General features: G+C 34.7%; 6 protein-coding genes and 1 non-coding gene across 8 annotated transcripts; 1 reads left to right on the top strand and 6 right to left on the bottom strand.

Moving 5' to 3' along the window:
* Nucleotides 1-4,474: 4,474 nt before the first annotated feature.
* On the bottom strand, nucleotides 4,475-5,613 carry LOC104718499 (PR5-like receptor kinase). Its single transcript, XM_087468198.1, has 2 exons — nucleotides 5,471-5,613; nucleotides 4,475-5,387 (listed from the first exon to the last, which is right to left on the bottom strand). The coding sequence occupies exons 1-2, from the start codon at nucleotides 5,523-5,525 to the stop codon at nucleotides 4,687-4,689; spliced, it is 756 nt and encodes a 251-aa protein (XP_087324324.1). The 5' UTR covers nucleotides 5,526-5,613; the 3' UTR covers nucleotides 4,475-4,686.
* A 1,193-nt stretch (nucleotides 5,614-6,806) lies between these two features.
* TRNAL-UAG (transfer RNA leucine (anticodon UAG)) lies at nucleotides 6,807-6,886 on the bottom strand. The gene has a single exon. It is a non-coding gene; the product is annotated as a tRNA-Leu (tRNA).
* A 175-nt stretch (nucleotides 6,887-7,061) lies between these two features.
* Nucleotides 7,062-8,784, bottom strand: LOC109126923 (uncharacterized protein At4g18257). The gene is made up of 3 exons (XM_019230866.2): nucleotides 8,336-8,784; nucleotides 7,626-7,943; nucleotides 7,062-7,487 (listed from the first exon to the last, which is right to left on the bottom strand). Exons 1-3 carry the CDS (start codon nucleotides 8,611-8,613, stop codon nucleotides 7,316-7,318), a joined length of 768 nt encoding a protein of 255 aa, XP_019086411.1. The 5' UTR covers nucleotides 8,614-8,784; the 3' UTR covers nucleotides 7,062-7,315.
* Nucleotides 8,785-8,958: 174 nt separating this feature from the next.
* LOC104718498 (cytochrome b561 domain-containing protein At4g18260) lies at nucleotides 8,959-10,862 on the bottom strand. Its single transcript, XM_019230879.2, has 4 exons — nucleotides 10,402-10,862; nucleotides 10,164-10,328; nucleotides 9,512-9,660; nucleotides 8,959-9,421 (listed from the first exon to the last, which is right to left on the bottom strand). Exons 1-4 carry the CDS (start codon nucleotides 10,552-10,554, stop codon nucleotides 9,034-9,036), a joined length of 855 nt encoding a protein of 284 aa, XP_019086424.1. The 5' UTR covers nucleotides 10,555-10,862; the 3' UTR covers nucleotides 8,959-9,033.
* A 1,288-nt stretch (nucleotides 10,863-12,150) lies between these two features.
* Nucleotides 12,151-15,194, bottom strand: LOC104718497 (phospho-N-acetylmuramoyl-pentapeptide-transferase homolog). 2 transcript variants are annotated; one of them, XR_015568013.1, is made up of 8 exons: nucleotides 14,823-15,194; nucleotides 14,580-14,666; nucleotides 14,320-14,480; nucleotides 13,415-13,859; nucleotides 13,226-13,332; nucleotides 12,880-13,073; nucleotides 12,567-12,775; nucleotides 12,151-12,471 (listed from the first exon to the last, which is right to left on the bottom strand). XR_015568013.1 is itself a non-coding variant. In XM_010436253.3 (8 exons), the coding sequence occupies exons 1-8, from the start codon at nucleotides 14,952-14,954 to the stop codon at nucleotides 12,289-12,291; spliced, it is 1,476 nt and encodes a 491-aa protein (XP_010434555.1). In that variant the 5' UTR covers nucleotides 14,955-15,182; the 3' UTR covers nucleotides 12,151-12,288. The 2 variants fall into 2 exon arrangements, 1 of the variants encoding a protein (XP_010434555.1); XM_010436253.3 differs by having other exon boundaries at nucleotides 13,268-13,332; nucleotides 14,823-15,182.
* Nucleotides 15,195-16,395: 1,201 nt separating this feature from the next.
* LOC147935967 (uncharacterized) lies at nucleotides 16,396-18,363 on the bottom strand. Its single transcript, XM_087468536.1, has one exon. The coding sequence runs from the start codon at nucleotides 18,361-18,363 to the stop codon at nucleotides 16,396-16,398; it is 1,968 nt and encodes a 655-aa protein (XP_087324662.1).
* Nucleotides 18,364-22,228: 3,865 nt separating this feature from the next.
* On the top strand, nucleotides 22,229-23,059 carry LOC104718493 (uncharacterized). The gene has a single exon (XM_019230873.2). It carries the CDS (start codon nucleotides 22,410-22,412, stop codon nucleotides 22,851-22,853), a length of 444 nt encoding a protein of 147 aa, XP_019086418.2. The 5' UTR covers nucleotides 22,229-22,409; the 3' UTR covers nucleotides 22,854-23,059.
* The last annotated feature ends 687 nt before the right edge of the window (nucleotides 23,060-23,746 follow it).

The raw sequence follows: 23,746 nt of genomic DNA, 5'->3' as shown, positions 1-23,746 counted from the left end.
AACACTATAACTTAATTAACTCCCGGTTTAATTTGGTTCCTTGTAGAAGCATTTGATTAATTCGGTTATAGGTGTTACGATCGAGTTTAACTCCGGGTTTAATTTGGTTCGTTTTTTTCGCGAAGAATGTTAATATCATTATAAAATGAAGAGGTTTGGCTTTTACAGTACTTAAGCGCATTGTGCTTGAAACCTTGGCAAAAAAAATAAAAACAAGGTTACAAGATTGGGAACACACAATTTGGTTCGTTGTAGAATCATTTGATTAATTCGGTTATATGTGTTACGATCGAGTTCACTTTCCTTAGCGCGCGTTCTCAAATCATGCACGCAGATTTAAAGCTTCTTTAACTAGGGTTTTTGCCGGATTAGCTGTAGAAGGTTTGGTTTCGTCGAATGCTCTGATTTCTTCCTCTGTACAATGTGATTCTTGTTCCGAAGCGATCAAGTTGTTTCGTCACGTGGCTGGCATATACTAGAACAATGCCAAGGTAGTTTAGTTTTGTCTATTATCGACGATTGTACAAGCCTTTAATTTGTTTCAAACTTTCAATTCATAGAGTTAATTTGGTCATTTGATTCACAAACATCAATCTATAACGTGTGTTATTCTCCTAGTTCCTTAACGTGGCACGATTTTTTTTGACAAATGGATTCATATGCAAAAAGGCATCTCGAAAATCAACAAAACCAGACGATATCAAATTATGCCGACAACTTATAGGTCTCTGACCAATACTGTATATAACTCTTGGAAAACATTAACAAAGTCATTAACCATCAAAGATTAGCAGATAACAAAGTCCATGTTTAAATTAAAAATAAAATGGAAACTTTTCCAGTTTAGGCTCTCTTATTTAATTTTCCAGTTTGGGCTCTTTTACTTGGGCATGTGAAGGTGTTATTATTATATTAGCAGTAGCAGATAATGAGGGAATAAAATTCTACTTCTTTTAATCTGATTACCCAACACATAAGTGACAGGTAGGGGCTCTTATTTCAAATTCGAGTCTACTATATAAGAGGCTCTCTTATACTTTTTTCTTTTATCTGAATTATTTTTTTCCTTCTACTGTATTAAAACTTCCCTTAAAAACTCCCATTGGAGAAGGCTTAAGAGAGCCCAAACTATAATAACACCTTCATTATTAGCCATCAAAGATTAGCAGATAACAAAGTCCATGTGATTCAACGATTTTCTCTTTATCTCCCGTTTATTTACAACGTTTTACAATGAAACTTAGCTTTTAACAATCTAGATTGACCAAAAACATTTTTAGATCGACTAGTCGAAAACTTATATCGGGGAGAAAAAGTCATCTGGAACCTGGTTTAACTCTAAGCAGAACGATTCCGTTGTGTCCACAAGGCTTCTAAGCTTATGAAGAGTGACTTTTTAACAGGTGCCAAGATTTGATAACAAACTTTAAAAGGAAGATTAGCTAGTTTAACCTCCTTGAATACTACGGCTCAAGAACGTAACGTAAGGTGTAATAACGAGAAGTTCGACATACCCTCCCTCTCTTTCACTCCTCGTCAAGCAAATCAAGTAGGGGACAGTATAGCCAACTATTTCCGCACATTTACTACTTCCGAAGATATTGTTATAAATTTCATCCTTTGTGGACAGAATCCGCCGTCATGTATTAGCTGAAAAGTCAACAAATTGACCTAGTAATGCATTAAGCTTTCTTTTACCAAAAAAGGATTGACTGGTCGATATTGGAGGCATGTCACGTTTGACGTAGTCGTCCCATGCAGGCCCCAACAAAAATAGAGATAGATGGGGACTAGGAGGGATTTTACGGAAGTCTTGTGAAGGTGTTGTTATTATTGTCCTTTTGCAAATATATATATATATACTAGAAAGTTACCCACGCGATGTATGGGTTATAAAATCAAATATTTTGTATGTAAAATAAAATTTTTATTAAATTATATATGAAATATACATGATATTATTTATATATGCCTTGAAAATAATTTAAATATATACATTTATAAGTTTATAATTATGAAGTGTGCATGATAAAGAAATTTTTTCACAAATTGCATAAAAATAAGTTTTCGTTTTAAATTTAGCACATTATTTCTAAAATTCTATAAATACGAAAATAACATCATACTTTTAATCGTATACTCTAAATACTAAATCATATCTCTTCAAAATTATAACCAAAATGTAAAATAGGAATTCAAACCAAAAAAAATATAGTAAGCTTTTTTTGGCATAATGACGGATGTAAGAAGGGTTATAGGAAAATAGACATGAGGTATGATTGGTAACTCAAACAATAATATATATATGATAAAAGTATTGCTTTTGTACAAGTAGTCTTGCTTTTGTACAAGTTAATCTACGTGCTAATTTATACCACTTTTAACGATTGACATATATATATGATAAAAGTATTGAAATTATAATATATACATATATATATTAAATATTTACAATAGGTCTCTGTAATGTTTTTCCATGTAATGTGAAAAGATGTTGTAAAGTTTGGGAAGTGATTTCAAAGAGACATAAAGAAGTACGTGATTTTTTGATCATGTATATATGCATTACACGGTAAAATTAGGCAAAGTAAAATATTTTTTTGTAATGGGGATAGAAAACTTTTAAAAACGAAAAACAAAGAAAATTTAATATACATATATATATTAAATATTTACAATAGGTCTCTGTAATGTTTTTCCATGTAATGTGAAAAGATGTTGTAAAGTCTGGGAAGTGATTTCAAAGAGACATAAAGAAGTACGTGATTTTTTGATCATGTATATATGCATTACACGGTAAAATTAGGCAAAGTAAAATATTTTTTTGTAATGGGGATAGAAAACTTTTAAAAACAAAAAACAAAGAAAATTTACTAAACATAAACTTAGAAATATATTGTAATTGAAGATTAGAGGACTTGAGAGAGAAATCTAAGGGACTTACAACTATAATATTATGAGTGAATGTTCAAAGCCAAAGAGATTGTGCTTTAGCATTGGACTCATCTTCATCACTGAAGACTTCCAACTATAGTTTGAAAAAAAAAAAAAAAATTACAAAACAATGCAAAAACTTTAAATCATGACTATCATAAAACATAATCCTTTGAAATAGGCTAATAAATATTGACAAGACTCTTATACAAAAAAAAAAAAAAAAACATTGACATTGCTTTGTAAATGATTTCTTCAAATAATCATCAATATATTAATCTGTTAATCATCATACTGCAAGACATCATTTTTTGAAAAAACTTCATAAGAAAATAATAAAATAAAGTACGATAGAAAATGATGGGAAAAGAAAGACATATAGTGCATGATCATTTTCTTTGTAATTAGTCATGTGAGCATTAGATCTTACACCATCTCCAATGATATTCCCTATTTTTCCCTCTATAATAGAATATCTCTATAATAGAGATGAGTTTTGCTCCAATGGTTTTTCCTATTTTTTCCTCTATAAAAGAATATTCTAAATAGATACTATTTTTATTTTATAATTAACACCTTTTATTTATAAAAATTGAAAATTAATCCATTTTACTTTAATTTTTGTAACACTTTCATAAAATTATCTTTTGCAAATGGCAGTCTCAATTTTAAAATAAATATTTATACTTAAATTTATATTATTAATTTTTAAAACTACTTATTTTATTTATTTTAGTCATAAATAAAAGAAGTTGAAGATTAAGAGGACTACTTTACAAAAAAATAGTTCAACTCTATTTATAGAGGAAAAAATAGAGTTCCTCTATATATAGAGAAAAAAATAGCAATCTCTATAATAAAGATGAAAATAGAGATGGATTGGAGTAAAAATTACTCTATAATAGAGTTTAGAGGCAAAAATAGAGGACCAGTAGAGATGCTCTTATATAATACACTAAACATTTTATGAGGTTTGTAAGAAATTTCATTGACACATTAGTCTGAATAAATACATTCGTGACAATAAATACAGTTATAAAGCATAATAATTGTAATTAATTCTGTCATATGCATTATTGCAACATGAATAGTTTGAACAAAAGAAAATAGTTAATTAATAAAGTTATAGTTGTGATAAAAAAATTAGTGAAGAATTTATAAATCGTAAAAACAAAAAAAATAAATATCTTGTAAAAATAGATTATTTTTTCTTTTAAACCTAAAATAATTAAAGATTTGGTAAACAAAGAGTAAAGAAATTTAAAGGAAAATTAGTGAATAATTTACAAATTGTATAAATTAAAATAGATATGTATTCTTGTAAGATGTATTACTTTTTTTTACGAAAGTAAACTACATATAATATTGCTATAAAATAATATTAAATAATACAAACTCAAAAAAATTAAAGATTTGGTAGAAGATAAAAGAAATGAACACTTTCCTAAGTAAATAAATTTACATAGAATCAAACTTGAAATTAATGTAAAGTATACATGTCACAAAAATAAAATACCAAATGTCACGTCCATAGACAAAGTTAGAAAAAACCTTCTCATATAACATATATACCTGTCGTAGGTGGGAACATAATTCACTCTTATTATAATTACTAAAGAAAAAAAATACACATTGACTTGAAAACACATTTTTCTATTTTCTAGTCGAAGTTGAAAACATATGATGTTTGTTTGACGTAATCAACCCCTAGCAAAATTGTAATAAAACCAGCTACGGGGTATTTACGTAACTCTACTTGGTTTTGTTTGGATTAGGGAAAGGGCAAAACGTGATGACATAGTCAGTAGAGTTGAGGCATGTAACGGTGCTATTATTATCGTCATAGGCGTATACATGAGCGAGTGGGCAAGCTCGCTCGAAGTTTTGCGTGTACACCGTCGGCTTGCAGTTTTGCTTTGACTTGAAGTCGCGGGTGCAGCAAGTCTCCGGAGTATTAGATTCCATGCACGTACTACTACATGCGACTGGAGTTCCTCTGGACATTATCATAAGATCTTTTGGACAAGTCTTGTTCAGTTCAACATCACAACCGGCGCTGATACATGTCCGGCTACGCTGTGAAGGGACCACCATTACTGGAAGGTTGTAACCGTATTCAACACTGATGGTGTAGCTGTTGATGCCACCATTATCAATTCTAAAGTAGACATAAGTCACCGGAGCCCAACTGTATGAGCCGGGACACTCAATCTTGCCGGATTCGCAGTCTCCTGTGGCGCAAGAGAATTTTCCTGTTGAGTCGGTGGAGCATAGCGTCCTACCCGAGATAAGACCGTACCATGAAGATGGCGCCTGTATGGCTCGCGCCTCACCTCTCCTCAGAGCGAAGCCTGTTGGGGAGACCTGTGAGTCCACGTTCCATGAGAAGATAACTGGCCAAACTGTGTGACTGCACTTGTTCTCTATGGTAAGTACACTCATGGAAAACACTCCTGCGAGGAACATTAAACTTAGAAAGAAACAAACAATAACAACCAAAAATAAAAAAGTATTATCAATCAAGAAAAAATCTTACCCGATACTAACAAATGTAAAGCAAGGAGGAAAATCATAGGCAACCTTTCCGCCATTGGCTGAAAAAAAAAATGAAACGTTCCAAAGAACTGAATTATTAGTATCTTGGTGATGAATTAGTCAGTCAGCATCTGAGAGTATAAATAGGATAGAAGAAAACAGATAGAGGAAATTATATAGTACAACCCTTTTTCTAATCGTATTTACTTTTGGGAACTTGCCAAGAAAGAAGAGATGTTTTTTTTTTTTTAATAATTGCATTTGTAGTGTGAATGGGAATAAGAACGAGTTTTCTTTTTTCAAACCTGCTGTTACGAAAAAAAAAAAAACAAACAAACGATAAGTGTTCATTTGATCAATTCACACAACAGAATAATTATGTTACAACCAAAAAAACAAAAAAAATCATGGTTTCTGTAACAGTAAAGTAGCCAAAAAATCATGGTTTGACCTGAGGCTAGCAAATAGCCAAATACCAAAATCATTCTTCGTTTTATTTTCTTGTGTTCCCTTTTTTTAATTTATCCACTTGAGTTAAATAAAATTTTATAGAATTAGCTATAGTTAGTTTAAATAACATGGAAACTTGTTGAAGGCAGATAATGGTGTTGTTCGTTTCATTATCGCAAGCGGCAGCGTCTGCAGCTGCGGCAAACATTACCGCAGGTTGTTGTTCGTTTAGCTACTGCTGTCACTGCCGCAATTATTGGCGGCGACCAAACGAACAGCTAAACTTGCGTCTGCCGCAGCCACAGCTACTTGCGGCAACCAAACGAACAGCCTCAATTATCAAAATCATCGTCTTCCTTTTTTCTGTTTCCATTAAATTATTCGCTCTCGTTTTTGATGATTGGCCACTCATTAGCCTTTCACTATTTCCATTGAAGTTTCACACTGAAAATAACATTTTCTTATATTCGTCATATTGTAGAATGAAGACTATGATGATCTCTCCTCCAATTCCTATAGGGCTACAACCAAGTCTTTATCTTAGCATCCAAACATGATCAAAACATGGGTAAAAAACTCTTTGCTATGGACCAAAATCTTTCCATTTGCATTGCGAAGAACCCGCAAAACACCATACAACAATTTGGCCAGGATTCGACCATACAAAATGGGTATTGCATTTAATGAAGGGTTTACAACAAGTGGACAACAAAGATCTTCAAAGCAAAGAGGGAAACAGGTTTTATCAATGACACATAATAAACAGGCAGAAGGCAATGAAGTGGTGGTTATGGCTTAAATCTTATCAAAGTCTGTAAAAAATTCTAAATGAAGGCAATGCTAGTTTAGGCTAAAATCTTATCAAAGTCTGTAAAAATAAAACTAAATGACAGCTGTGGGATTTGAACCCACGCCCTTTCGGACCAGAGCCTAAATCTGGCGCCTTAGACCACTCGGCCAAACTGTCCTTTGCTTTACTAACGTGATTAGTATTTATATATTCCTATTTAAATGATCAAGCATAAGTATGTTACTTTGAACCTGTGGAAAGTACTCTGTACTACTACTTGTTTGATATGTCTAAATGGATAAAACAACTAGTAAGAGCTTTTAATGATTTGTTAAAAGTGTTGTCTATATCCTTGGCGTAGAATCTGTTGATTGATGATTGATATAACTTAAGAACCCACAGTACATGTATATCGCTTTAAGAGCATATAATTACAGCTTCATCCCAGAAGAAGTGTTTGGAATTTTCAATGATGACTTATATGTTTTTGTTGCAGCAATATCAAACTCAGTTCTGGTTCCGTCGACATAACTCAGTCATTGTCTTCTCTGCGTTTAGGCCACAACTCAAAATCCCAAAGTTTGGGGAAGTGAAATATCGAAAAAATCAAGAATTTTGCTCTTGCTCTTGTTGTTGTTGTTGAGCCTTCAGTTTCTCGAGCTGCTTCCGTAGATAAGCTTGTTTGAGTTTCTCTCGACGATTTGTTGCCTGCTCTTGTCTCCTTTGCTTCAACTCAGTTGCCTTTTCTCTCTCTTGATTCACTTCCTCATGAACTTCCCTACATAAACAACAGAGATATGTCGATTCACTTCCTAAAACAGAGTAAAATCTACAGCAATGGACTTGTTTCCTTCTTTCTAAGAGCTTTGATGAAACAAATAATTAACAGAGAAAAGGAGATAGAAATGGAATTTACCTGACCATGCGCACATGTTGGCCTACATCAGTTGTCCCAATTGCTCGTCCAAGTCCAGCAAATTTGGTGCTAAACAGCCAACCGTCGTCTTCACCATCGTGTTTTAAATCTTCAGAAGGTGCTGAAATGAAACTGTTGTAAGACGGTTTTGGATCTTCATGTTCAATTCCTTTCCTGAAGAAATCAACACAGTACTTCTCTTCACCTCCTTCATCAGATAGCTCTCCTCTAACAAGTTTCTCATACAACTGAGCCTTTTTCTCCAATGCTGCATAACTAACTGCTCCGTCTTTTACCGCTTTGTGCTCAAGCTTGTCCCTTCATTTTCCAAACATACAATTTTTGATTAATAACTAAATTAGTCCACACGAAAGCTAAATCTTAAGTGATTCTGGACAATAACAAAACACTTAAAAACCAATGAAGATGGTTAAACAAAATCATATAAAGCAGCCAATATGAGATTCTTCTACAACATAACATAATCCTGAAGATTTCGCTTTAATCCACATTCAATTTCAAACCAATGATTCTTACTTAGCTACAAATTTTTTGATTGATAACCCTAATCCCCAAATAATCTCGTTTCCAGATACAGAAGCATCCTACTTAACCAAATCATCATCCAATCTAAATTTCAAACCCTAATTCCCAAATCCTCTCGTTTCACCAAATGAAGATTCAAAAATATCGATGAATCAGCGACTTACTTTAGATTACGACTCTCGACGCCGGAGTTTTTCGCGGAGAAAGAGTCTTTCGCGGCAATCCTTTCCTTAGCGCGATGGTACTGAGCATCGGATCCGTTCAAATCCTTCGTCTGTTTAGCTTCTTCTTGAGAATTATAGAGCTGAGCTTTAAGCTCTATGATCGAAGAAGGACCTACACCTTCGATAGCGCGCTGCTTCTTTGGCATAATCGAAGATTCCGTTAACCATCCCAGCGATTCAGTTACCACTCTCTTCTTCGTCTCCTCTTCGCCTCCCATCTTCTTCTTCTTCTCTCTAAATTTACGCAATACAGAGCTTTTTGAATCTCTCTGGTTCGATTTTATCGTCAGAGGTTAAACTTCGATTGAAGATTTTATATACACTCGATTCAAAATTGAAATCGAAGTTTATCAGATCGTAAATATAGTTCGTTCCTCACTATTGGGCCTGTCTTCGTTTCATTGGGCCCATATTTTCACTTTTATACAACTTTTTTTTCTCTCTTTTGTTATGTTAAAAGTTGAAACAAGTGAACTATTAAAATACTATATTACGTAACCAAAAAAAAAAAAAAAAAAACTATATGTACTTACAAAATACAAACACTACAAAAACAAACCAAATCAAAATCCAACGGTATTTATCATTGAAGGAAAAAAAGTAAGAATAGTAGTATAATTGACCTTAATTCACACCAATCAAATCAATTTAAACAGATTTACAAGTGCATTACTTTTGCGACAAGGCTGAGGAACCATGACCTTTGGTTCATGATCATTTCTGGTTACCACTTGGATGATTTGGTCACTACTTCCATTTGTGTTATTATTTTGGTGATCCAATTCATTATTAAGAACAGCTCTTTGCTTCTGAAAATGTTCCCATTTGTCTTGAAATAGATAGAAGAAGACGAGACAAGCGATTTGAGCTGTGAACAAGATTGTCCAAAGACTCGAGTCTCTACTTGATGATGTCTTCTTTTGGTAAGCTCTTATGCCAGTATATATGTTTATTATGCCAACTAGTGACACTGTTGTTCCAAGAATCCAATGTAATAAGAACCATTTCAACCTTCTTTTGCTCCCTCTACAAACACACATCAAAAAGATACGCGATAAGTGTGAGGCATTTATATACGAAAGATGTATATATTTACGTGTATATGTATAAATGTACCTAGAGGGCTTGAAGACACCAGTCAAGAATTGGAGCCACATGGCAGCATAAAGAGCCAAGCCAAGTCTTTGATGGTTGTTGTCGAAAGAGTTTTCCAATGTTCTTATGGACATTATAGCTCCTATTGTTGCTAAAACCACTGCCAGTATCTGCTCATTTCAAAAAAAAAAAAATGTAATGAGTATCTCAGATGGCTATTTTATCTGTGTATATATTGATTTGATTACTACATCGAATTTTGAATATGTGTGTAAGAGTGTAATCATAGTGTGTCCTTAGTTCCTTTCCCTTAATATTCAAGAAATCATGATCAAAGCTATATAGAAAATTCAAGAAGCAGTTCCCTTATAAGCTATGTATTTTGAAATTAATTTCAGTGCATCTATATCTAGCTGTTGAAAATTGAGTAAATCTAAGATTATGAGTGCTTCTTGTTTATCACTCTAATTAAAATCGTATACACATATATTTTCCCTTAAATAGTATATTCGAAAATATATTTATAGTGGAGAAAATGATTAAAGTGAGATCACTGAGATGTCATCATGAGTTTTGAACTAAGCTCAATTTGCATTTATAAAATACTTGATCATAAATCATTTACGTTATTAGATATACTTATGGAGTGGCTAATAATTATTAATTAATTTACCTGGAAAATGAAATGAAGATAGACGAACACTTTAACCTGTCTTCCATTTTCATGAGCTTTATTGGCCATTCTAACGAAGAGAATCCCCATTGGCATAAGAAACCCCATGGAAACCCATAAGAGAATGCCATGAAGTTTTATGCTGTTTATCATCTGATGACTCATCTGCCATATAAAATTATAGAAATGAGGAAACAAAAAACCAAGTAACTGAAAAACCAAAAAAGAAAAAGAATACCTTGTCTTGTAGGGATCCTTTATTCTTGAGATTGCTTGGTGAATGGTCATCAATGTTGACTTCAAGAGATGAACAGATGACAAATGGTGGAGCAGAAGAAAGATAGAAGATAATAGAAATCAAAACATTCGTGAGATATTTAGAAATTTTCATTTTGATCTCAATCTCAACAGCTAAAAAGAATCTCAAATCACAAAACCCACTTTCTAAAATTTTCCTTTAACTCTGGCCCTCTCTCTAAATCAGTTCATATCACTCTATGAAATTTAGAGCAAGACTCATGATATATATACACATGCATAAAACATATGAGTACATGTATGACTGTGAAAAAGGGTGTATGTGTGATGGAAGAGGGAGAGAGACAAATAGAGAGAGGATGCATGTGATGGCTGGTGCAAAAGAGGCTTTTAATGGAATGCTTTGAGGACTTAGTTAAAGAAATGATATTCAATTTGATCATGGAGGGAGGGATGGGCCAAATTCAAATGATCATTATAATGTTAATTTTCCTTGATGTTATAAATTCAATCACCAAATCCAAGATACCATCCAACATAATCATGATCATAATATAACAAGTCAAAAAGGGATTTACGAAGAAAAGAAAAAAAAAAGTAAATAAATATTATATACATGCTTGGAAAATTTTAATTGCATATTTAGTATCTTCATGTAATTGAATCATGATCACATCCCTGTTCTTCTTGATAAGTTAATATATGCACCCACATATGTGTGCGTCTGTGTGTATATGCTCATACAGACTACACACAGACACACTACTCACATGTGAGAGAGTTTGGACTTTATGTGTTACCAAAGGAAATAAATTAAGTACTAGTTTAAGCTTTTCAATTTGGTCCTACGCTTAATATGCTCATAGGTTAATAGGTTTCTTTGCAAATTGTCTTGTTATCAGACTATCAGTTATAAGTTATAACGGATAATATATAGAATGAGAGAGTTCATTAATCTCTTCATGTCATCATGACTGTAATATCTATATTTGCATATATAAAAAATAAAAATAAACTTGCAAACAACCTCTTAGCAAACGAATTTAAGGGTGAAAACTCCATTTTATAATATTTTTAAAAATTTGTAATATAACAACTGAATGTGTAGATTCTTATGTAAAATTATAATATAATAAATTATTATATAATTAATCTTCGCAATTCTCGAGTTCTGACAGAGATTATCACTTACAAACCTTAATCTGTCTAAAATTCTTAACAATTATAAACTCGAGAATTGCAATTATAATATTATATTATGGTTCCTTTTATTAATCCGCATTATCTTTCTTTTTAATGTCTCGCGGTGACTTAACGATCATCGAAATGATTACAAATGCATGGGTAAAAGTCTCTAATATCATCGACTAAAGTACTAACAAACTATATACTAGTATAACCTAACGAAATTTTTGGTAAGCAGTCCATTCATATATACACTTTTTCCCCCTTTACCTCTTTTTATTTTTTTTCTTGATTTACTTCGTTATCAGAGTAGTCTTTCAATTGCAAAAAGTATTACAATTTCTCGATCATTTCTAAGTCCATTCTAAAAACTATTGTTTCTTTAGAATTTAGTAAAAAGAAAACATAGCATCAAGCTTTTTTAGTGTTTGTTTAAAGGCTAAATCATCAAGTTGGTAAGAAATAAATAACATTCATCATTGCATATTATATCATTGAGAATATTAACATGAAGTTACAAAGGTATGGATTATGGAAGATCAGATTCAACAAAAAAATATGGTTATAGGGACTTTTTAAACCAAAACAAAATAGATAGGTAGTCAGTATAATTAATATGACTTCATTTAAAGAATTTAAGAAAACAAAAATTGAGTAGAGACGAAGCAAAAAGAAATGAAGCTTATGCAGAAATAAGACCTATGTAAGCTGCTATAAGAGAGAGCAAAGAGGATATAACATATGCCATTGCTACTATCATTGGCTCCTTCAAACCACTGAGCCTAAGGTGATGATGAAACGGTACTGTCTTGAAAAATCGACGCCCTTTTCCCTTTAAACGCTTAGTCGCCGAGTAATACACTGCCTGCGGGTCAGAAATACACATATCTATCATTCAGCTGTTGCGATTGTGGTTAGAAAAAAGAGAAGCACTTAGTGAATCTGTTCTATTCTTTTTACCTGAATAATGACAGAAGAAGCTTCTAAAACTGCGACACCGGATGATATGAACAATGGAAAGAACATTCCTGAGCATGCAGCCATTGCAGCCAAAGCTCCACCAAGAGCCAATGATCCTGTATCCCCCATGGAAACTGATGCTCTGTATCGATTGTGAAGTAGAAATCCAAAACAAGCTCCAGCCATCGAAGCTCCAAATACAGAAAGATCTGATCAAGAATTACGATTACAGATTAGGAGCAGTGAGTGAGCCACTCAACGTATCTTCACTTGAAATCCAATGCTATTTTTGTAAGTATAATCATTGACTAACCAGAGCAAATTGGAAGAACTGCTATTGCCATTGCAACAAAAGCCAAGGCAGCAATACCTCCAGCCAGTCCATCAAGACCATCGGTTGCTTTGACTAAGTTTCCCATAGAAACGAAGTAAAAAGATGTCAACAATATGTAAAGTTTTCCCAAGCAAACGAGACCTATTGGTGAAGGCAAGGGAATCAACATTTTCCTGGAAAAATGTACACAGAATCAATAAGACGTTATATAAACTTCTGTATGACAGGCTGTGAGAAAAACTCTAGAAAAGCTAATCTGCGGATTGGTTTGCATATAATCATGTATTCTCATGTACATTTATATGAAAGTAGATACGCGAGTTACCATCATATATGCGTTGATCAGATTAGTTATAAGAGGCTATACATGCCATAAGGAGATGATATGTTTGCAGTCTCCAACCAAAACGCAAAGCAAGTCCCAATTGCTGCCTGTGATGCATTTAGATGGATCAAGTTAAGAGGATGAAAACACTTAAAAACATAAGATAGAGAGAGAAAATTAGTTAAATACCTCCAAAAGAAGTTGTGTTTTAGCAGATAAACCAATGTTATTCTCACTGTAGAGGCTTAAGGAGTCATCAACTAATCCAATCATTGCAAATGCTACAGTTGCAGCTGCTGCTCCACAGACTTCTATGGACGAAAATTTAGTCAAGACTATTGCAACAGCAACACCAACTGGAACAAAAAACAACCCACCCATTGTCGGGATTGTTGGTCTGCGGTTATGTGAAACTGGACCTAGTGTCCTAATTGGCTCATGTACTTTTAGTCTGTCTAGAAGTGGAACAATAATATAACCGGATAAGGTGACTAAAACTGCTGAGATGAAGAAGGGGAGGCTTAAGAAATATGGAGGCAAAGGCAGTCTAACAATCTTCCAAGCAAAAGAGTCCATCAATAGAAGCAGCAGTGACAAAAATGCGAGAAGCCCCAAATTAATCCCATATCTGATTCTGCGTATGACGAATCAAAGCAATATCAAAACATTGGAAGTTCACGAGAGAAAAATGTGCTGTGGTATTCATAAGACTGACACAACTAAAAAGTATCTCTAAAGTGAACAAACACTTGTCAAACACCAGATCCTAAATTCATTCACTAGATACTACACACACACACACATTCTAATGGGTTTTTTCTCACCACAAATGGATCAATGGAAACATACATAGCTTAAGAGTAGTGCCATGGTTAGTCTGAAACAATATGCTACGATAGTCATAAGACTTAACAACTAGAATTATTAAACACCAAATCCTAAAATCAAATGATTGATAGCCTCCTTTTAGATTATAGTACTACACTTCACTTACATACACATGATCTAGTGGATTCAATATAAAGTAGACATAGCAGTAAGTGATGATTAAGACTAGTGCCATGGTTTAAAAATCTGAAAGTAGCAAAACGTGCCTGTGCTTTTGGCGACCTCTTGGAAACTTTCCAAGCTTTTGAGCAGTTGTTTCAGTTACCACATTCAACGCGTAATCCCCATCACTCTCTTCGCCTTCACTCGACGAAATCGAATAGTATGTAGCAGTAAATATGTCACCAGAATAAAAATCAAATGAATCCTTAAAAAGAGAAGAAGAAAAGTATTAAATTTGATGCTAAGACATAAGAGTAGTCAAAAACCCACATTCTAAACTGAAATGGATATTGAAAATTTTTACATCATCAAATGCCTTGACTGAGACAGAGCTATGTCTCATGGTACTACTACTACTACATCCATGTCTCCGCAAGCTCGCTGCAATGAACTGCAATAGAATCAAAACAAAACATAATTGTAACAAGTGAAGAAGCAATCAAACATGTCAAATAACAACTCAAAATTGAGCATCGCATTAGAACCACGAAAACAAATATTCGATTTTTAAGTTTTTTTTTCCATAAATATCAGTTAATATCGGTACCTTGTAAGAAGAGAGAGATCCAGATTCGACGCGAGGACGTGTAACCGAAAGAGGAGGAATCGATTCGAGAGATCGAAACGGATTTGGATGGTAGAATCGGTAAGAACTCGGAGTTAACAGGAAAAATCTCATTGCATCGCTTAGAGTCAGAGATGGTACAGAAGGTTGGGGGGGGGGGGGGGGGGGTAATGAAGAGGAAAACGTCAATGGCGTCGTTCTTGAAGAAGAAGAATAAGAAACGATTTGGGTCGTCAAGTTTTGGTTATGTCATGTCGTTGGGTTGGGTGTGACTGACTCAAAACCTCAGATTTTTTTTTTATGTTGCAGACACAACCAAATACTATTTCTTGTGTTTGGTTTGGTTTGTCCCTTGTGTTTTTTTTTGGTCTTCATTAGTTTTACGCCCCGTTATAGAAATCGCTAGACGGTAATCGATCAATCGGAGACTAGTTTTAGGATTATTTTATTAAATTACTAATAAAATAAAAATATATAGTATTAAATATATGTAATAATTCTGTTTATTGTAAAACATCGTAAAGTCTTAATTTAAATGCCTAAATAACAAAAAAATACATATTTGATTTTTATTTGGCTCTAAAAATAATCATTATATACGAAATTAAGCAGAAACTAGTCGGATTAGATGGGTTATAATCAAATTAGACAGATATAATTAGATAATTAATGCTAGGCGGGGATTAGTCATTAATCGAGACGGAAAAGGTGGATCTAGCGATTTTGCGGGGTAATCAGTGCTAGGCGGGGATTTTTAAAACAGGGGTTTTAGGTCGGCAATGTTTTTAACTTTTAATTAAAGGATATTTTTGTAATTTTGACGCTCTATACAACAGTAACCATTTTTTTTTTTTTTGTATCTGTTGTAACAAAACTGAAGATTTGAATCAAGGAGAATTGAACCGGAATCGGTCGGATAGAGATACACAAGCAATGAGGTTATAGGTCTACGCATGTCTAAAAGTATAGTGCATAGGCAGGCAGGCTCTCGTAAAAGCCTCTTATCTTTAAAACTCTGATTGTTTTGTGAATGTTTAGAGACTGACTTCTCAATGTCATTTTTAATTAGTATCTCAAACTATCTCATGGCTTCGGCTAGTTTTTGTCCTTGAATTTATCAAAAGGATAACACCAATCTTGACTTCAGTATGTTAAATTTATGTGATGTCTTTCTGAATTTTCTAACATGTATCTCTATTTATGTCAGTAGAAATAGATAGACCTCTCTTTTACTTAAACATATGGATTGATAGAGAGCGGAAGCTTAATTAACGTAGGAGAACGCTAGATCTCTAGGAGAGCTCGGATTCACGAACGGATCTTGCTTAGAACGTCGTAACTTGACGAAGAAGCAATAAGGATAGGGTCGAGATCGGGAGCGATATCGACGTAGTTTTGCAAGTCCTCCTTGCAGGGCTTGAACACAAGCTCTTAGGTTGAGAGTTATTCTCTCTAGGCTTTACACAAAGCTCTCGTCAAACTTGTTTATTCAATAATCGATTAATTAACTTTACTGAGTCACGTCTCTTTAAATAAGAGGAAGAGGATGAAAACCCTAACCGAAACAAGAAGCAAACAAATACAAGCTCAAATATACATTAAGCCCATAAGAAACAAAACCTAAATAATGAATGAGCTCAAACGTGATGATCGTCACGTTTGCGTCGAAGATGCGCTGCATCAGTTCCTCCGGGTTAGAAAGATTCGACCCGAATTTGAGATCGTTTAAAGTATCTTTGTCGACCAGTTCATAATATTTTCGTGTAAGAATTTCATGGAGTTTCTTATTCCGCTTCAAGTGCAATGTGCTAAAACGCCCTCCACATAGAGTCTTTGTTAAAACAATTGTGGCTTCCAAGCTCGCTTGAACACGAGTGACCAAGAGATCCACTTTTTCCATAGATCTTTTATCCTTGTTTGGTGAAAATATTGACACATGGTCAAATGCACGAGGGAAAAAACGATCCATCGTAAACAAAATGCATAAGACATCACTTGGATCAAACACCATGTCACGCTGCTGATCGTTTGCTGCTTTGCCCGTTGAGGACATCAACAACAACTTGCTTTGTCCGCAAGCAACGACACCCCTGCACCTAAGTTTTGTGGAAATGTCCGATAGTGAATTCTGAACACCTATGTTTCTCCATGTAGGCACATTATTACGAACCAACAATAAATAGTTGGCATTAAGAACCTGCAATACATCACCAGCAGCAAGTAGGACACCCAAAGTACCCACAACAACCCAAAGGTGATTTTGCTTGTAGCGAAGGTAAACCCAAAACAGCACCTCAATGCTACTCTTTGTGATTTTTGTGTGAGAAAGAAATGGGGCATGCATATCAAAGCTGTAAGCAAATAACTTCCACATCAACACAACGACAACCGCATTTGTAATCTGCTCACCCACCATGAACCGAAGGTTGTTAGAAAAACAAGCCAAGATGAGGCTGAATTTTCCACACGTTAATAGCTTTCTTGATGCGCAAGTAACGACTCTCCAACAACTAAACCAAATGGATATGGAACAGGAATCAGCTAGTGGGTTACGAACAGCTCTGCTTACCCATTGTAAAGCTCCACTCCAGCACAATGTGGATGTCACGTTGACGAAATCCTGGCGGTGATGCATAATTTGGACCTTTGACAAATCACCACCAACAAATACTAGGACAAAAGAACCCGCAATTAGAAAAAGGGGAATCTTCTTGCTTCCACCAACAAATATTACGTCCGTGTCATTCTTTTGGTAATTCAACACATTATACATCCACCTAAGAAATGTTGTGACCCCCATTGAGAACTCCAAAAATTTGATTGGCACATCTTTGCTTCTTTTCAGAGAAACCATAAATGATAAAATATCCCACAACAGCCACAAACATGTACAAGTATCCCAGTCAACAAAGACACAAGTCAATAAAGAGTCAAACTGAGGCACCAAACAAGAATAGTTCACTATCTCCACTTTGCCAAGACTCATTGAAACCCTTATAGAAGACAGCCACATACGCATGAGAAAAACACATGTGACTCTGATCCTGGACTCTCCTCTGTTCACAAAAATATTTGCACGACATTCCACCATCATTGTATATTGATGATTGATCGAGGGTGATATCTCTAATACTAAATGCATAATATCAATTACGTAACTCAGCTCACTTCGCAGCTTACTTTGCAGCTCACTTTGCACTTCCTCCCGTACATCAAACAACACCAAATATATTCCTTTTTCTCCACAAATGACTGTAGTGATTGCTTTATACACAGCGAGAATAAAATCCATAGTGATGGTGACTTCATACGACACGTCCTCAAGCTCTCGTGAAACTAGCATAGTAATTATGTTATCTTCCACACAAAAATCCACTATAACCCACTTGTCTTTATCCACAACAGCTCCATTGGAAAGAAACAAAGTAATGGGATTTATGATGCATACGTCTGTCTCGTAGACGACACGTTTACCATAAGACTGAACTTTCATTGGGTTTTCGTGTCCCAAAGCCCAATTCATAAACTCTATTTTTGAGCTACACACGTAGATTCCTTCATCTGTTTGATTAGTCTTGCAGCTCACAAGTAAAATTTCTGTACTTAATCGTCAGTGCTGACAAAATGCCAGAGGTTTGGTGAACTCAATCACTTGAACTTCAATTATCTCTCTGTCTTCTTTGTAAAAATCACCCCAACAGGGATTATCCTCATTAGATATATCAGTCATTAGAATACCATAGATCTTCTGGTCAAGATCGAACTCATTGTGAGAAAATATAATCTCGTTTCGACCATGGTCTGGAGGTTCTTGCTTGCGCTGTCGGTGACAAGTTGTTGAATCTATGGAATTCACATGGGTTCTCTTATCCATATGAAAATCTTCGTCCTGCTTGTTAAAGAGGTTGACGACTTCAAACAATTCAATTGGTGAAAACTTTGTGTTTAACACCCTTTCAATCACAAGGGCATCGACGTTCTTCACATCAACGTGATTAGTGACTACAGAAAATTCAAGTCTTGCTACCTTTAACCTTTGAATTTCGATTAAACCTGCAACATATTCGTCGTGTAAATCTTTAAATTCTTCACCACCATTACTATCAAAGAGTGACTTGTCGTTTTCTTCATACACGTCGAAGATTGGGTCATCGAAAACTGGTTCCCCACTAAGAACTACAAAAGTGTTGTTGTTGTGGAAAACATTTTCGTCGAACACCACCATCACGTCGGCCTCGTCTTCAACGTCGTACACTGGCAGACAAGAGATCTCCTTGTAAATATCTTCACTTGGAAGAAATGAACTATGGTTCATGAGAGGATAATCACCATCACTCAACATGAAGTTACCCACAAAACTCTTTTCAGGGACGTCGGCGTTCGCGTCGTTTAAACAATCATCATCGTTTCCTGCAACGATATCAACGTTTTCCAATTCTTTGTCGTCCTGGACAACATCACCACCTTCTTTATCATTGACATCGGCCTTTAGATATGCATCATACACCATAGGATTCAAATCCTTGTCATCACCGTTTTCTTCGCCGACGTCATTGTCTTCTCTGTTGTCGGGTTCTTTCACGTCGACAACATCATTGTCTTCATTGGAGGCGAGTTTCAAAGTGCACAAATCAACACCAACAACATCGTAGATATGCTCATCGACAACGTTTTGGACTTGAATGAAACAACTCTCCGTGTAATCCACCAAACGTGTTTGTCGTTTCAAATTTTGCAAACGATTGTACACCAAACTGGGGTAATGATGAGGCAAAAAGTGTGCACACAACTTCTGCTTAAGTTTATCCCAAGATCTGATAGGGTTTTTGCCTTCACGCTTGCGTGTTGTCTTCACTTGCTGCCACCATGGTGCTGCATGTCCTCCAAATTTTTTTACCACAAGCGAAACAAATTGATCCTCTGTAAGGCTTTGAAAGTCAAAAATCTCTTCAACATCCACAAGCCAATCTAATAATAAATCACTAGAAAATTCTCCGTGGAACTCGGGAATTTCCAACTTAAAATCCATTGTAAGGAAATCAAATCACCAGGAACGTGATGGCTCTGATACCAACTGATAGAGAGCGGAAGCTTAATTAACGTACGAGAACGCTAGATCTCTAGGAGAACTCGGATTCATGAACGGATCTTGCTTAGAACGTCGTAACTTGACGAAGAAGCAATAAGGATAAGGTCGAGATCGGGAGCAATATCGACGTGGTTTTGCAAGTCCTCCTTGCAGGGCTTGAACACAAGCTCTTAGGTTGAAAGTCCTCTTCTCTAGGCTTTACACAAAGCTCTCTTCAAACTTGTTTATTCAATAATCGATTAATTAACTTTATTGACTCACGTCTCTTTAAATAAGAGGAAGAGGATGAAAACCTTAACCAAAACAAGAAGCAAACAAATACAAGCTCAAATATACATTAAGCCCATAAGAAACAAAACCTAAATAGTGAATGAGCTCAAACGTGATGATCGTCACTTTTGCGTCGAAGATGCGCTGCATCATGGATCATCAAGTTCTGATCTGCAATGAAGGTGTCAATCTTATGATTTTACTGTCTAGTTGCATCTTTCAATCGATAGAGTTTTTTTTTTTTTTTTTAACAAACATACATGATCGCTTTATTGCATATAAATATCTTCTTGTAGAATGCCATGTAAATATATACAATACTATATTGTATCGTCTTTACATCCAACTATTTCAGTTCTATTAAATGAAAGTACAAGGCTGATATAGACATGTTTTAGAACATGGGGGAAAATATCGGAACAATTACAGAATAAGACATTTTTTTCAGAATCTTACTGATTTAGGACTTATTGTCCGTGCTTACAGAAACAGGTATTTTATTTCGACTGTAAAGACGAAATTGTCCTTACTTCCTCATCAATGCTCAAGTTTGTTTTCTCTCTTTCTCTCCGCCGTGAGTCAATCTTTTTCTCAGACTCTCAAATCTCTCTATCGTAAACTAAAGAGAGACTTACTGGCTGCTTAGATATCTCCGACAGTCCGTGTCTTTCCGATGGTTAAAAAAGAAGAACCCTTAATCTTCTTCTGAAGCTTTCTCGGCAGTAAGCAGATCTGAACTCCGGTGAAGAAAGTTTCATCTGTCGTCGTTCAACGCTGGCGATTGAACCAGTTATCTACTACTAATTTTATTCAAGATTTGTCAATTACAAAACATGTAATTTTTAGTTTTGGTTAGATTTGGAAATGAATAAAAAGTTTTAATCCAATTAGTGTTTATGATTGAACTCTTGGGTTCTCTAGATATGATTCTTGTAGGGTTTAGTTTCCTTTATATAAAACATAATTTATTAAATTCATTAAATTTGTTGGATCTGTTAGATGGTGTTGGTCGGAGAAGAAACAAGAAAGAAAAGGGAGAAGATATAGAGAGTCAAGGATAAAATTGAAAAAAAAAATGTCTGATCTCATCATAAGTATGGACAAAAGTTCCTAAATTCAAATATTTAGTTCAACAAATGTCTATTTCTGTAATAATCCCGGGAAAATATCTCACTAATCATAATCAATTCCTTTAACTTGAAAAAAAAACTTTTTAGCCACTAACTTATTTTCAAATCTAGGTGCTTCTACATCAGGAGGTAATGGTTTCCTCTCGGAAAATATTATGGAAAAGTACTATTATACTATACAATTTATAAATTCTCAACTATTTCTTTTAAAACTAAGAATAACGCATATCACAGTCATAGACCCCCCGAAACACACGAAAAAAGTCTTCGAGGTAGGAATTATCTTAACTGCCAACAACATAATTTTCAATTACTCTCCCAGTGGAAATCTCTAGAGAGATAGCGACAGACTTTTTTAGAATTTGTGAGCTGACATTTGTCAACAAGTCACGAGAACTGTTTTCTTTCAACTTTCAAGTAGTACACTTCTTTTTTTCAACATTTTATTAAATTGTCACAGAAAATGAGAAGAATAATACTCACTCGTTAATCGTTAGAGACAAAAGAAAAACATTTAATACACTAAACGCATTGAAAATGATTCTCAAAAACGTTACATGCACAAGTTATATTCACGGAACCGTTTCACATGTTATTATATTACATGCTAATATGCTATAACATTGTTATTGCACTTTCTTTTTATTGAAATGATATGAAGAATACGAAATAAATTTTGACCCAAATAAGGAAAAATAAAAAAATAATAATGTCCAAAGAGTTAGTGGGGGTAACAACAAAAATAGCACAAAGCATGAGTGGTGTGACTCATTACTATGGAAGCCTTAAAAAGATATCACATAAACCGACATTTTAATTCTAACCCTAAAATCGGATTCTCACATGTCTGAAAAGAGAGACATCTCACGGATGTCACTAACTTCATCTCCTTTTTACTTAAAGATTTTTTTTTTGCTATTGGCATTTACTTAAAGATTCATTTTTTTTTTTTTCATTTAGATTCATCACATAACTAGAATAGTTATAATACGTGTCTAATGCGCGTTCTTGTGTTATTGCGTATATAAAGTCTTAACGGGATGAGCCATAGAGAAAGAGCTAAACCTGATATTTTATTTCATGAGAGAAATGAAGGGTGAGTTCTTTACATTGGTGGCAATAATGTCTCTACTCTTAGCCTTCTCGTTTGTTCATGGAGGAGAAGAGTCTGGAACACCTTCTAATGCAGCCGCTACACCGAGTAGTCCAACCGGAGGATCCACCGGTTCAAGCGGTTCGGCTCATGGACCTAATTGGGGATATAGTTGGGGATGGGGTTCAACCCCAGGAGGTGGTTATGGCTATGGTTCTGGTTCTGGTTCGTCACCAGAAGGAGGTGGATTCGGGTTTGGTTCAGGTTCGGGGTCAGGAACTGGATTTGGGTCTGGTTCCGGAGGAGGAGGAGCCACAGACGGTGGTTCTGGCCATGGAAGTGGGACCGGGCACGCAGGTGAAGGTGGTGGCTCAGGCGATGGAAATGGTGGAGGATCACCAGGTCGGAGAGAGAGGAGCCAACACCGCTAATATGAGCGTTCTTGTTATACTACCTTAACAGAATCATACATGCATAAGATGATAAGACTTAAAGATGGAAAAATAGAAAATACTATATTGGCAGCTTACTTAATGAATGCAGAAATAAGGATCAAAAGAATAAGTAGTTGAGCTTTAATTACCGCTGTACTTTGTATTATATCTAAACCTATAATATATTATGTTCTTGCGCCAAACCTATGTAGTGTGTTCGAATTTAGTACTTAAGATGATGATCATATTACAAATAGTGAAACTGAAATGTGTTTTAAATTCATAGACTGTATATGATAATTAATTACCAAACAAAGGCTGGTCTGGTTAAATTATCTGTACAAACTGATTATTCAAAGTCATATATGTAAGTCAAGATGTAGACGGAAAAAAAAAAAACACTGGTCGAATCAATTCCATATGCATCCATGGTCATAAATCAGAACGGGTTTAGGCCCATAGTTTTGGGCCCAATAAATTGAGTAGATTAGCTTTCGACTTGGAGAGAAATTTGCTCCACTATGGTTTATTTGTTCACATGATTTGAAGAGTTTGAGTCTTGCCTGATTTGGTTAATTGAACCTTGAAGCGAAAAGAGTGCATCAGTGTTGCTTGCTTCACAAGGATTCCTCTTTTGATTAAAGGGATACTATTATAGTATTATTGTTACAAAATTATAAAAATTGAAATAAGTATCGAACATATTGGTGAAAAAATTGGTCCTTAATCCAATACTTCACGAGGCCCATTCTATTTTTCCGGTCACGTATATATATACCATCAAACATAACCATAACTAACCGTTTTTAGGAGTATACTTTTGGCTTCTATATATTCATCAAGAACACCTAATTATTTTCTTTATGGTTAGTACTATAGAAGTGAAAAAA

Source organism: Camelina sativa, chromosome 10 (assembly GCF_030686135.1).
Source record: "Camelina sativa cultivar CO46 ecotype springtype chromosome 10, ASM3068613v1".
NCBI lineage: Eukaryota > Viridiplantae > Streptophyta > Magnoliopsida > Brassicales > Brassicaceae > Camelina > Camelina sativa.
This window is presented reverse-complemented; position numbering and strand designations above follow the sequence as displayed.